The sequence below is a fragment of the Artemia franciscana genome, chromosome 11 (genome assembly GCF_032884065.1).
Source record: "Artemia franciscana chromosome 11, ASM3288406v1, whole genome shotgun sequence".
In the NCBI taxonomy this organism is placed as follows: Eukaryota; Metazoa; Arthropoda; class Branchiopoda; order Anostraca; family Artemiidae; genus Artemia; species Artemia franciscana.
Window position 1 is genome coordinate 43,199,574 of NC_088873.1, and position 15,235 is coordinate 43,214,808.

At 36.9% G+C, this 15,235-nt stretch overlaps 1 protein-coding gene across 1 annotated transcript in view; it reads right to left on the bottom strand.

The window, feature by feature from the left end:
- Nucleotides 1–15,235, bottom strand: part of LOC136033260 (tubulin polyglutamylase TTLL5-like) — a gene marked incomplete in the record, with an annotated part of 75,515 nt that overhangs the window by 23,720 nt on the left and 36,560 nt on the right. Inside the window, 1 exon segment of the mRNA XM_065714009.1 lies at nucleotides 6,770–6,978. Within this exon segment, the coding sequence (XP_065570081.1) occupies nucleotides 6,770–6,978 (209 nt within the window).

The window sequence follows — 15,235 nt, forward strand, 5'->3', positions numbered from 1 at the left end:
GAAGACAATTGAGCAAATCTGATTGTTCTCATTATATGAGCTTTACCTACTGGGAAAGCCTACTGGAATCGCAATTAAAAATTTAAAGACAATTGGGCAAATGAGATTGTTCTCATTATATGAGCTTTACCTACTGGACAAGCCTACTGAAATTACAATGGAGATAATCAAGATTTCGGGTTGTCTCACTACAGACAACGTCCCCTGGACTTGTATGTTAATTGGGGGACTGAATTTTTCTAGACTCACAGGTGAACAAATGACTAGACTCAACAGGCTCGCCCGCTTAGAGTCTCAGGTGGACTACCCTGTTTTAGGATTGACACATGACCAAGAAGCCCCCTGAACTCACACAGGTGAACGGGGAGACCTATAGTTTTCTTGTCTAGTCTCTTCCTCTTAATTGTCTTTTTAGAAAAGACTTAACAACTGAAATGTTGATTCAATGTCCTATTCGCCAGCACTAGCTCCGGAGGAACTTTGTCATTTTGATTTTAAATGATAAAATGCTAATCAAAAAGTTCATGGCAACAAATAATAAGTAAGGAGTGACTCGTCTTAAGAGTAACCATAACTCTAAAAAAAGATTTTTAATAGCATTAATGCATCAAAAAATTACCTGATTAATTAAAATACTTTTTCCGCCAAACAATTTTTTCAAAGATCCACTAAATTTAAAATGAGCGAAAATAGAATTAAATAATCTACCAAGCATAAAACTACCAGAAACTTGCATCAATAAATAAATTAAACCTAAAACGAAGAGAAATTACAATAAATAACAGAGTCAAACTCAAAATGACTAGAAATTAATATGAGTAGGGCTTACAACCCCTATGCTTTCTCAAGGCCAGAATAAAAAATTTTCTGAATAAATTAGATGTTTTCACTTTTGTAGATTTAATAAATCAAAGATTAAGAAGATTTTAAGTAATGAATATCAGCATATATATATATATATATATATATATATATATATATATATATATATATATATATATATATTAAACTGACAATGAACGATAATTTGTATTTTAATATGTAAAGCTCACCAAGGGTACTCACAAAGGTAGCGTAACTGTGTAAATAATCAATGAACAAAACTTATGAAAAGGAAGCTTTTGAAGAAAAGTAAAAGCCATATCAAATTTAATATCATTAGGTATAGAAACTTATAATAAATGAAACTCAAAACGACCAGAAATTACTTTTAAAGAATAAATGAAACCCAAAACGAACACAATTTAATAAAAACAAAACTAGGAAATAACCATATATAAACCATATATTAACGAATAAATAAATCTTAAAACGGGAAAGCTTAAATTGAATAAGCAAATAAAGCTTAAAATGAACAAAACATTTTGCTAAGGCTGTAAAAATAAAGCTCAGAACAGACAGAGATTAGATAAACAATCACAGAAAACAAACATACAATAAGTACCAGGTGAAAATTAAATTGAGTATGCAAATCAAGCTTGAAACGAACAGAAATCACAACAAACACGAGTTTGGGCATTACTTCCTTCTATCACTGTGAAAGTCTAAGGCCTACTGCTTCATTTGTACTTTACTGAAACCGAATTATTTTACGAGTATTTTCTTTTATGTTTGTTACAACACTGAAAATAAATGTAAAATTTACAGCAAAATTAAATTTTGAGCTAATGAGCTTTCAGGAATGACCTACCATGATTTATTATCGATAAGTTTTTCCGAGGAGGGTGGAATCGAGCCATTGAGGGATAGCGGTCAGGATCCCTAAGTTACAGATTAAAATATCGTTAGTACGTTTCCTTTTAGTGGCAATGAGGGGTTGGCTATTTTAAAAACCCTCATATAAAAACCTTAAATGCTCTTAGGACATAACTTGCAGCACTTGCCATCGAACCTTTAGGGGTTTTGTCGACCCTGGAATTTTTGTTATGCGTTTTTTTTTACTTATTTTAACAAAACAGCTATCTTAAAAATTCGATCGAATGCATCTGCGGACAACAGGGTGGTGAGGGGGGGAGGGTGAACAAGTTACCATCAAATAACTTTTGAAAGGAAACTCTTAAAAAGCGAACCAAAACTTTCAACTTCAAATCATTTGAGTCCCTTCCTACGCTTATACGACCACCGCTTCCGCAAAAATCTTATATGCCCCGGACATATGTTACAATCCTTACCCTGGGCTCTAGGGGGTTATGTTGTCCCAGAAGTTTGGCTATTTGATCGCTGGACTATTTCGAATGAAATTTCGAATCTCAAAATTTTGATCGGGTATATTAAGGGAAAAAAGGAGGAGGGAGGTAGATGCCCTCTAATTACTTTTAATTCTTAAGAAAGGAATTAGAAATTTCAATTTCCAATCAAATGAGCCCCCTCCGAAGTTTATAAGACCACCTTATTCATATGAAGTGCCTCTGGGAAAAATGAATTATAAAGCATTAGAGCCGAGCGTCCTTTAGCATAGACACCGCTTTAGCGTTGCCTCCGAAATGGGTACGATCTCGCCAAGGTTACCCTTAAGCCTACTAATTACTATGCGACATACTATATGATAATTATTGTGATAGAAAAAGTTTTCTACCATATTAACTACTTTTTCATATAAATGGAAAATATCACTAGATTCGTGCAGTTCTGGCAAAAAGTACCAAAATCGGTGGATATATAGATTAAAGGAGGAGAAATCCAACTGTGAAGAAAAACACGCCGAGCGGACGCTCGAAAGCACATTTACGAGCACCAGAAGCGCTAAAGAAAAGAGAAAGTTTACCAGTCTATCTGGAGACGCATCAGAACTTCTGACAATATGCTTTAAGATATGGAGATTGCAATGGTGGCTAAAAAAAGCGAAGGATTACTCTGAACGTGCAATAGACTGATAAGAAAAGTGTGTAAGGTGAAAAACGGAAGCACCTTTTCCATGAAGCGCAAAAATTAGCATAAACTTTGTTTAGAGCAGTAAAAGTTCAACTAACGCAAGAAGCAAATCGAGTTTGTATGTCTAAGCGCGTATTTGCGTGCTCAAAAGCGCACAAAAAGTGTAAAACTTATGGAATGATTTGAGGAACACAGAAAAAAGTTGAAAGATACTCTGAAATATGGGAATCCCAAATGGTGATCGGTAAGAAGTCGAGCAATTGCTCTATAGTATCCGATTAAGCACTCTTAGTGCTAAGAAGTGGAAGTTTACCTGTCTCGGGAGAATTCGAAGTGGCAAGCATTCTGCACCATAGTCGAGTGAAGGACAAGGAATAAAATGAAGGACTTCATCAGTTGGGCAAAGGAGCACGAAACAATTTATCCCAATTTTGCCTTCTGAAATCTGATGATTTGATTCATCAATCTACTAGTTCCTCAATCTACATCAAACTACTTGCTTTGGTTATGTCTCATCAAACCGGTGATTATCATTTATGCGTTGCACCACATTTACGAGCACCAGAAGTGCTAAAGAAAAGTGAAAGTTTACCAGTCTATCTGGAGACGCATCAGAACTTCTGACAATATGCTTTAAGATATGGAGATTGCAATGGTGGCTAAAAAAAGCGAAGGATTACTCTGAACGTGCAATAGACTGATAAGAAAAGTGTGTAAGGTGAAAAACGGAAGCACCTTTTCCATGAAGCGCAAAAATTAGCATAAACTTTGTTTAGAGCATTAAAAGTTCAACTAATGCAAGAAGCAAATCGAGTTTGTATGTCTAAGCGCGTATTTGCGTGCTCAAAAGCGCACAAAAAGTGTAAAACTTATGGAATGATTTGAGGAACACAGAAAAAAGTTGAAAGATACTCTGAAATATGGGAATCCCAAATGGTGATCGGTAAGAAGTCGAGCAATTGCTCTATAGTATCCGATTAAGCACTCTTAGTGCTAAAGAGTGGAAGTTTACCTGCACCATAGCTTAAAATGCACTATTGCTGAGATAGTCCCACTCTTCTTTGCCCTTGATCATTAAAACTATGCCCGATAGTCTTTTGTACACATCAGAGATGTGCAGACACTACAGTCGGTCTGCCAATCTTTGTGCAGGGAGTTCGAAGCAGGAAAGTTTGTAGTTTCTGCTTAAGGTAAACCATTTTTTCTCTATCACCAGACCAAGCGAATGAATTCAACATCAAAATGTAAAGGGTTTTGGAGGGATAAGTGGACAAACCCACGATTCACATAAAATGAGGAGAATCATGATCACAGTACCGGAAATGATAAGGAAAAAGTTTTTGGATAAGTTTTTCAATCACGAAAACCAGCCTTTCCCTCCTTTAATCTCTGATCAGGGTAATCTAAGATCTGGCACGAAGTCTGATATTATAACTCTGCCCACCGCCTATTCTTCTGAAGTTCTGACCCAGAAATCTTACGCCTATTCCAAGGTTTTTGATGGTGCTGTCCTAGTCCACCTTAGAAAGCCCAAAAGCAAAACGTTTGGCAAATATATTACAGAAGACTCTGCCAATATTCTTCGTAAGTAGTTCAAAAATGAAAAACAGCAATTTAATGCCGGCTTTGACGCTTGTAGGCTGTATATTAGACAAGGGTTGAAGAAAGAACGCCAATCCTAAAAAACTGGACTAGCTTCCTTCAGTGATCAGACAACAAGGAGAGCCTGTTCGAGTACATGGAAAAAAAAGGCATAGCATATGCGATACTGTTACCAATCCTTTGGTTGCCTTAAATTCTGGTGATAGTGCGAAAAATACCATTTCAACTAACTTTGCTGAAATTCATTTTAGCAACCACGAGGACGGATAGTCCTACGCTTCCTTCATAAAGTGTGCTGCAGCATGAAATTCATCATTGACAGAAAGGTTGATTCAGATATAGTTGTTATGCTCATCGTAAAGTACTTTTTTATTGGTATTGATCAACGGTGCGTAGCCTATGACCAAGGGAAGAAATTCCGCTACATTCCTGTTCACGACATAGCAACTACATTTGGCGAAGAAAAGGCGCAGTCACTGCTTTATTTCCATGCTCTAATTGGCTGTGACAAAATGTCCACATTTCTGTGGCATGGCAAATTAGGGTTTTGGAGAGCACGGGAAGCGCACAGTGCCATAGGTCTCCAACCATCTGCCTTCTCTTTTTCAAGAGCTCACTGAAAACGACTTTGCACAGATTGATAAGTTCATTGTGCTTGTATATGACAGTTCCAGTTGGAAAGACTGAGTAAACAAGTTGAGGAATTATCTGTTCACAAAAAGGGATCATTCAATGACAAACTTCCGCCACCCAGGATGCGCCGAACCAGCACAGTTGGCGCGTTTAAATTCAAGTCCAGGTATGGTCCAATTTTCATCTTACCATCATTTACGAAAAGAACCCTGGCGATTACGGATTGAAAAGACTAGAAGGGCTTCCCGATGGTTAATCCTGCCCCAAGCATCTGTCGCCTGTCGAGAGCCTACACGATGCAGTTGTAAAAAGCAATACTCTTGGTGCTGCAACTGCAAGAGCAGCTCACTTGAGTGGACAGAGGTATGTTTTTACCATGGATCATGCTAAGTATATGAATTTTTACGTACATTTCGATGTCTCTTTTAGGGGCTAAAACTATCTTAGAATCTCGGTTCTTCAACATGTGACCTGAAGCACCATATTATATGATAATTATTACCTTATTTTTTATTCCATTTTCCAATAAAAATGACAATGCAGACAAACAAGCTAAAGAAGCAAACCAAAATAGCTGTTTCGATTGCGCATCTGCGAAAAAGTGCCATGTAGATCTCTATGTGTGTTCGAGATCCTTCATTCTCTTCGTGTCATTAAGCGTCGTGGGCTCTGCTGGACACTCTAAATCGCGCTTCGCATTGCATGTTCGATGTCATTTCGAATTATCGCTTGTTTTAAGAAACTAATGTGTTGCAAATTTTTCTATTCTCACGCTTAAAACTGGCATTAAGACAAGCCAGGACCAAATCCTGACTTACAGATCAACTTTTTTTTCAACACCCCTCGACTCTCAGTAATTCAAACCATGTTTCTAGCAGATCTGATCAACAGGCAGATGGGTCTTGCGCATTTAGCACACTTTTCAGCGATTGCAAAGGTGCTGTAAAGCGATCGCTCGACTTTCTTCTATTAGGTTCCCCATACTTTGTACGACATTACCACTTTTCCGGAGTTTCTTCAAACTTTTCATTAGTTTTTTTTCTTTTTACGCGCTTTTCAGCACTCAAATTTGCGCTTTGACGTGCAGACTCAAGCTCCTTCTTGCATCTTTGGACTTCTATTACTCTAAGCTATGTGTTTGCCTATTTCGGTATTACTTGGGATAGGTGCTCCTATTTTGCGCTTTACGCAGTTTGTTAGCGCTCTATTGCGCACTTCAGAGTGATCCTTTACTTTTTACATAGACACCTTGGAAATCGCAATGTCTTAAAATGCATATTCAGAGCTTTTGATACTTCTGTAAAGATGCTGGTAAACTTGCGCCCCGATTATAGTTTTGTTTTTCCGTTCGATATTTTTCTTCTAAAGAAAAAGTAATTTTCATTATTCTAACAATATTGAAATCTTAGGTTTGATCAGGGCCAATATCCAAGATTTTTTTCTGGGAGTGTTTTACACAAGGTTTTTTTTGCGAAGGGTTTACACAATAAAATCTCAAAAAATGCATTGCTCAAAAATTGTTCAATTTTGTTACGTTTTTTACGAGTCAAAAAATATTTCGAGGGAGGGGGGTCGAAACGACCTATTTCTCCCCCTGGATACAGCCAGGGGGGTCAGAAATAAAATCAGAAAAAGGAATATCTGAAGCACGAAAACGCCTCACCTGCCTCTTATCCGTTCTACATACATTTTCTTCTCTACACCATTCTGTCACTTTGCTTTCTATCCCTACTATATTTAGTAAATCACAAAGCATGGCAGATTTTATCTGCTTGTCTATAGATGTGTCGCAGCCAAGTGACGGTGAGAAGTTAACCTCCAGCAGCCAAGGTTTCAAGTTCGCGTCAATAAGTATATCAAATCCATACAATTCTGTAACAATAAAAGTAAATCACCACTTAAACCATAGAATTTTAAATTTATCTCTGTAATGTGGGAAAAGACTAATCACTTGCCGAAAAATAGCCCAAAGTAATCAAAAAATAGCAAAGGCTATTTATAACCTTATTATGCCCTATTAAATCGCTGTTATGGGTAAAACCAGGAAGAAACACAATCAGTATATCTGACAACCTACAAATAAGTAAAGTAAAAAGCAAAAAAACTCAGTGAAAAAACAAAATAACAACCTTTGCAAGCCTACCGTCGTAAATTGACAAGTGCTTCACTGAAAGCAAAAGACGAATAAAGGCCAATTGTCTTTTACACACTCGGTTTACTGCCATGATCTTAATGTAAAACAGTGTTCTGCAAGCTTAGAAGAATACCTAATAATAAACAGAAAATTCACCTTTGCATTGTTTTGTTCTAAGCTTTTAGCATATCACTTTCAAATTTACCGGATAAATATCGTCCAGAGGCTCAGGGGCGATGATTGATACTAGGTACTGCCTTCTAAGTGGCTGTTTTTATGGCACTTGGTACCAAGTGACATATAGCGATCGCAAATTCTGTCAGTCTGTCTGTCGGTCCCAGTTTTGCTACTTTAGGCACTTCCAGGTAAGCTAGGACGATGAAATTTGGCAGGCCTATCAGGGACTGGACTCTTTTTCTCGATTTGACCATCTGGGAAGGAGTGGGGGGGGGACCGGTTAATTTGGAAAAAATGAAGTATTTTTAACTTACGAAGGGGTGATGGGATCTTAATGAAGTTCGATATTTAGAAGGACGTCGTGTCTCAGAGCTCTTATTTTAAATCCCGACCAGGTCCGGAGGTATTGGGAGGAGTTGGAGGGGGGAGCCTAAAATCTTGGAAAGCGCTTAGAGTGGAGGGATCGGGATAAAACTTGGCGGGAAAAATAAGCAAAAGTCTTAGATACGTGATTGACATAACCGGAACGGATCGTCTCTGTTTGGGGGAGATGGGGGAGGTTTAATTCTGAAAAATTAGAAAAAATGATGTATTTTTAACTTACGAAGGAGTGATTGGATCTTAATGAATTTTCATATTTAGAAGGACCTCATAACTCAGATCTCTTTCTTTAAATCCCGACCGGATCCAGAGTCATTAAGGGGGGAGGGTTGAGGAGGACCGGAAATCTTGGAAAACACTTAAAGCGGAGAGATCAGGATGAAACTTGGTGGGAAGAATAAAAGTAAGCCCAAAATATGTGACTGACATAATCGAAACTGATCCGCTCTGGATCCGGTGACATATGGGGGAGTTGGAGGGGACCTAAAATCTTGGAAAACGCTTAGAGTGCAGGAATTGGGATGAAACTTGGTAAAGAAAAATAGGCAGAAGTCCTAGATACGTGACTGACATAACCAGACTGGATCCACCCTCTTTGGTGGAGTTAGGGGGGGGGGGCGCAATTCGGAAAAATTAGAAAAAATGAGTTATTTGTAACTTACGAACGGGTGATCACATCTTAAAGAAATTTGATATTTAGAAGGATCGTGTGCTTTAGAGCTCTCATTTTAAATTCCGACAAGATCTGGTGACATTGTGGGGAGTTGGAGGGGGAAACCGGAATTCTTAGAAAACATGAAAATTGTGGTATCTTTATCTTACGAATGGGTGATCGGATCTTAAGGAAACTGGATATATAGAAGGATCTTATGTCTCAGATGCTCTAATTTCAATTCGAATCGGATCCGGGGACATGAGGGGCTGGAGGGGGGAAACAGAAATCTTGGAAAACGCTTAGAGTGGAGAGATCGGAATAAAACTTGATTGGAAGAATAAGCACAAGTTATAGATACGTGACTGACATAATTGGAACGGATCTGTTCACTTTGGAGGATCTGGGGGCGTTGATTTGGAAAAATTAATCAAATTGAGGAATTTTAACATAAGAACGGGTGACTGGATCTTAATGAAATTTGATATTTAGAAGGAACTTATGTCTCAGAGCTGTTATTTCAAAGCTCGACCAGATCTATTGAAATTGGGGGGAGTTGGAGGGGAAAACTGGATATCTTGGAAAACGCTTAGAGTAGAGAAATCGGGATGAAACTTGGTGGGTAGAATAAGCAAATGTCATGGATACATGATTGACGTAACCGTACTGGATCCACTTTCTTTGGGGGACTTAAGGGGTGGGGTTCAGTGCTTTGATGAGTTTGATGCTTCTGGACGTGCTAGGACGATGGAAATCGGTAGGCGTGTCCGCGAGCTGCACAAATTTACTTGATAAAGTCGTTTTCCCCGATTAGGCCATCTGGGGGACTGAAGGGAGAGGAAAAAGTAGAAAAAATTAGGTGTTTATAACTTACGAGTGGATGATCGGATCTTAATGAATTTTGATGTTTAGAAGGACCTCGTGACTCAGACCTCTTATTTTAAATCCCGATTGGCATTAAGCCTTTGATTTTCCTTTTAAATCAATCTATTGATTCTTAGAATTTTGCTAGAGCTCATACCATATGAGCTCATGGCTCTTGGCTCGTCCAGTCTCGTCCCAAATACCATATGAGCTCTTAGCTTTTGTTTTTCTAGCAGTGAGATGATAACCTTTATTCCATTTTCTTGCTTTCATTGAAACACTTCAATTTTATGACGGCACAAGTAGGGAGTGGGGAAATAATTTTGTTGGTTTTAAGTTCCAACTTCGTTCTATCAGTCCATTTAATCCATGGTATTTACATATCTTGTTATTATGCATTATTAGGTATTCAATCTTTATTCAATATGTTCAAAACCTAGAGTAAAAGAAAATCAGACTGAAACCACAATTACAGACAGTTTCATTGTTACTCAAGGTTCAAACTTAGATTGTCGAAAGGGCTTAGGAAATGTCAAAGATCTCATCCAATACCTCAAAGACACCCACTTCTTCGATTTCACCTGATTCGTTGCTTTCCTCAAACTCATACTTTGGATTATCAAACATCTGCAACGTTGACTTTGATAGAAATAAGAATTGACAACTTATTCCGTCCCCAGAAAAATGTCCTCTAATAAATAAAATGGACGGGAGCAACTGAAATCCCATTCTGTTTCTAGATTTTATTTTGACACAATTCATGACACTGAACACGCGCTCCACGGAAGCGTTTGACACTGTATGATCAAGAAGGTCAGGTATAACAGAAGCAAGCTCTCTAAGTGAAACTTACCATCTACATTTTGGGGTAGATCGCAGTAAACCTATATAGATCGGTTTTTGGCCCAGAATAAACCAGGATGCCAATCTTTCCAAAAAAATATAGAGTCATTTTCGAGACAAAAAATACATACACAAAAAATACAGCTAGAAACAGAATGGGCTTTCAGTCACTTCGTCCATTTTAGTTATTAGAGGATGTTTTTCTTGGGACAAAATATGTTGCAAACCTTTGTTCCATCAAAATCCATGTATCATAGGTTTATTAATTCAAGGTATAAGAGTTCGTCCGTCTCTGATACGCTTATAGCTTTTGCGGATGACAGTACTATTGGTACAGCCGGTAGAACTGAGTCCGATCTCTGTTCAAACTCCGATTTCTGTTCTGATTGCCTTTTATCAAGAACTACTCAGTGGTTTGGTGTTAATCATCTTGCCTTAAATGTTGGAAAGTCACGTTTTTTATTTTTCCATGATTTTCAAGGACTAGTTCTGGTTTAAAAGAAATACATATACCGAGTGATTCCTTTAATAGGCCTAAGGATATTTTGTTCGACTCTTAGGTATCTTGCTTGATGAAAATCTCTCCTTCAAGCCTCATGTTGACCTCAATAAAACGAAAGTCTCCAGAAGCCTTGGGATTCTTAAAAAAATTGAAACATGTTTTTCCAGGGTCAATTCTTAGACTCCTATTCTGCAGCCTAGTTCAGCCTTATGTTTCATTCTGTTCAAAATTTTCAAAATTATATGATAAAGCAAGGACTCTTATACAAGATACCAAATGTTCCTTACTTAATAAACACTTGCTTGACTTGAGATCTCTCTACTCTCCACCTTGTGCTTCTTTTAATTTTTTTGAGGTTACACAGCCAGCCTCCTGCTGCCCTATGTAATAATATATTTTTTTTCCGAGCAATTGACTCATTTTTTCCACACTTCCAATAATTTATAAATGCCTTATACTCTGTCAATACGGTTTGGCTTTCACCCTCTTATAGGGTGATATGATTTGGAACACTCTCCCAGAGTCTACGCGGGGCTTCCACTCGTTTAATATATTCAAAAAGAATGTTGGGTATTTTCTTGCAAATGATTAGTTTTTTCTCCGGTTCTCCGATGAGTCGATGTCTCCAGATTGATTCTGTTCTTTATTTGTGTGGGCAAAATCATGTATCCCTTTCCTAGCTTGGATAATCCCTTACCTAGCTTGGTTCTTTTTTTGGGAAGGGGGTAGTATTTGGTTTTGCGATGTGAATTTATTACTTAAAAATAGTTTGATGAATGTATTTGTTTGTTTTTTTTTAGTATTGTTTCTCCCCTGTTTTTTCGTGACTACAAAGCCTTACGGGGGAGAATATGTTGAAGTATTTTTTATTTTTATGTGTAATTTAAAAATTCATTTTGCTAGTGACATATTTCTTATTTTATCTTTTTTAATAAATTCAATAAAATTCAAAAACTCAAAAAACATTCATCAGAATGAAGGTAGGCTTGAAGGCAAATAAGTGGTATTTCTCTGTTTTTGCTGGTGTTGGCAATTCTTGGCAGCTTTTTTTGGCTATGTCCCTACAGTAGCTTTAGGGGGAGGGGGTTTGTGGGGGTGGTATCTAATTTGTATTTGTTTTAAATAACTTATATTCGTGATGAAAGTTGTTACCTATATCCGCTAATGTCTGCTCTTTCTAAGTTTAAATATCACCACTTAGGTTTCAATAAAAAAATTGTTTTCGTGACTTGATAACGGTAAATCCTCTAGTCTCCAGGTAAATCATTCATATCCCAACGTTTTTGTCTTTTTCGGTTTCCTTGCTCCCTCCCTATTGCATGCTAAAACATGTTCATTATGTTAGAAACAAAAGTGGAAGAATAATCCAATATCACAGGCATTACCAGAGAAATGTCAATGAGTGATTGTTCCCATGCAAGTTTTATCGCTTTATAGTTCATATTTGAATACTAAGGAACAGAGATGAAATAAACCGCTTTTACAGTAAAATCTGAATGATATATACTGTAAATAAAGGAAATAAACATCACGGATTTTAGTCGTTGAAAAATAAAAAGGACTATTATAATTCTAATTTACTTTTTTAATTGATTATAGAATGTGAGTCTGAACTACTGTTCTGTATCAAAGAGTTTGACTCTGAATCAATAATTCCAAACCAATTTTAGACTGTGCGACTCCAAGGCCTTCCTCCTCGTGATGTCCACATCTTTTTTATTCAAAACTTTACATGTACTTATCAGAAAGAAGCTTTGAAGGTCATTTACTTTTTGTTTGGTCGTTCTCTACGCATACTTTATTCTAACGGAAAATGTTGTCTGAATACAACGCCCGTATAGAATACAGAACGTTATTGCTATGCTATCAAGCGTCTCTTTTGCTCTTTAAATGCACTTGAATATGGCGTCATTCGCAGGGAGAACGTTTCCTTCAAAACTAAGGCTTTAAAGTGTAGTCAGCCAAAGGGTAATGGAGCCTGCGCCCCATGCTGAGAATCCCGACTCTAAATACTCCAGTAATTACTAAGTAGCTTTATTTGCTTTTTGTTCACTAGTTTGATACTTTTATTATTAATAAATTGGACTTTTTTTTTGTTCGTTTTTCTCTAACTGCCACTTGGTTTTGTAGATTCAGGTTTTCAAATAAATCATAATAACAATAAAAGGTTAATTAATTTTAAACTTAACCTTCAAAATCTATGAAAATAAGACAACGGTTATAGAAAAGATGACATTGTGAAATTCAACTCGTCTGACAATCTGAGAGCTGTTATCTTAAACTCTATTTATTACCACGCCACATGAGGCCAGCAAAGCTGTACATCCAACTCAATCTAATGAAACATTAGCCTTTTACCCCCTCCCATGAAGTTGCAAATTCCTTTAAATCTTTCCTTATGACCCTTTTCACCCCTTTTGGGGACACCATTCTTCTAGTTTGGTCTCTGGGGAAGGCCTAAAGCGTAGTCTCTGTATATCTCTCATGCTTCATCCCATAAAACAGTGTCTATTCATCTTTTTTTCTTTTTTGTTTACATCCAGACAGGTAAATCAGTTCCTGTGAGACTATCCTTATGCATTTCCCCCGGAAAACATTTAAAAAACCTTTATCAGCATTTCGAAGCGCCCCGATCCTGAACTATGCTTGATTACTGTCATTGGCTACTATATATTAAGTTATTTTTGTTGTTAATTGTCATTACGGATAATGCTATCCAGGAGAGTAAAAACATCCAATTGATAGATTTCCTCTTTACCTAAGATTACATAAAAAAAAACTAGTTTTTCTTAACTGAAAGTAAGGAGCGACATTAAAACTTAAAACGAACAGAAATTACTCCGTATATGAAATGGATTATTCCCTCCGCAATCTCTCGCTCTTTACGCTAAAGCTTTCAATTGTTTTAAAAAGCAGAATTGTGGCAAAGAGTCAAACTTTAGCGTAAAGAGCGAGGGATTGCGGAGGGAACAATCCATTTCATATACGGAGTAATTTCTGTTCGTTTTAAGTTTTAATGTCGCTCCTTACTTTCAGTTAAGAAAAACTAGTTTTTTTTTATGTAATTTCTGAACGTTTTTGAATTAATGCATGTTTGATTTTGACTCTCCACACGTAAACTATTCAAATGAAATTTACATATTAATTCCTTTTTTGGCTAAATGGCTTTCTCTTAGTTTTGATCATACGATTTTGAGAAATATGGGATGGGGAAGGAGGCCTAGTTGCCATGCAATTTTTCGGTTACATAGAAAGGCAACTATTAATTTTAATTTTAACGATTTTTTTATTAGTAAAAAATATACGTAACTTTAGAATTAACTTACGTAACAAACTTTTATATTCTTTAATTATTATTATGTATATGAGGGGGTTTGTACCCTCGTTAATACCTCGTTCTTTACACTAAATCGTAAGTTTTGTCCCAATTCTTTAAGAATGACCCCTGAATCAGAAAGGCAGTAGAATAAATATTTGAAATTACTAAAAATACTTTAGCATAAAGAGCGAGGTATAAATCTCCTCCTAAATACCTCGCTCTTTATGCTAAAGTATTTTTAGAACCCCTCATATGCGTAATAATCTCTGTTCGTTTTAAGTTTCAATGCTACTTCTTCCTTTCATTTGAAAAAACGTTTTCATGTTTAATTTTCATTGTTTTCTTATCCTGCGCCCTTTTCATTGAATTTTTCTTCCCCCATGACAAATTCCTCCAAGGAAAGATCCTCCAACATAGCCCCCTCTCCTCAGCCCCACCCCCAAACAAAATAAAATCCCCCTGAAAACGTCTGTACACTTCCCAATAACCATTACTATATGTAAACACTGGTCAAAGTTTGTAACATGCAGCCCCTCCCCCAGGGATTGTGGGGGAGTAAGTCATCCCCAAAGACATAGTTATTATGGTTTTTGACTATGCTGAACAAAATGCTATCTCAAAATTTTGATCCGTTGACCTTGGGAAAAAATGAGCGTGGGAGGGAGGGGGCCTAGATGCCCTCCAATTTCTTTAGTCACTTAAAAAGGGCACTAGAACTTTTCATTTCCGTTAGAATGAGCCCTCTTGCGACATTCTAGGACCATTTGGTCGATACGATGACCCCTGGGGAAAAAAAACAAAAAAAAAAAACAAAAAAAAACAAATAAACACGCACCCGTGATTTGTCTTCTGGCAAAAAATACAAAATTCCACATTTTTGTAGATAGGAGCTTGAAACTTCTATAGTAGGGTTTTCTGATACGCTGAATCTGATGGTGTCATTTTCGCAAAGATCCTACGACTTTTAGGGGGTGGTTCCCCCTATTTTCCTAAATAGGGCAAATTTTCTCAGGCTCGTAACTTTTGATTGGTAAGACTAAACTTGATGAAACTTATATATTTAAAATCAGCATTAAAATGCGATTCTTTTGATGTAGCTATTGATATCAAAATCCAATTTTTTAGAGTTTTGGTTACTATTGAGCCGGGTCGCTCCTTACTACAGTTCGTTACCACGAACTGTTTGATAAGCTCTTCGCCCTAAATCATTCCTTGTCAAAGTAACTTAGTCTTCTTAACTTTTTGTCTTAAAACTTA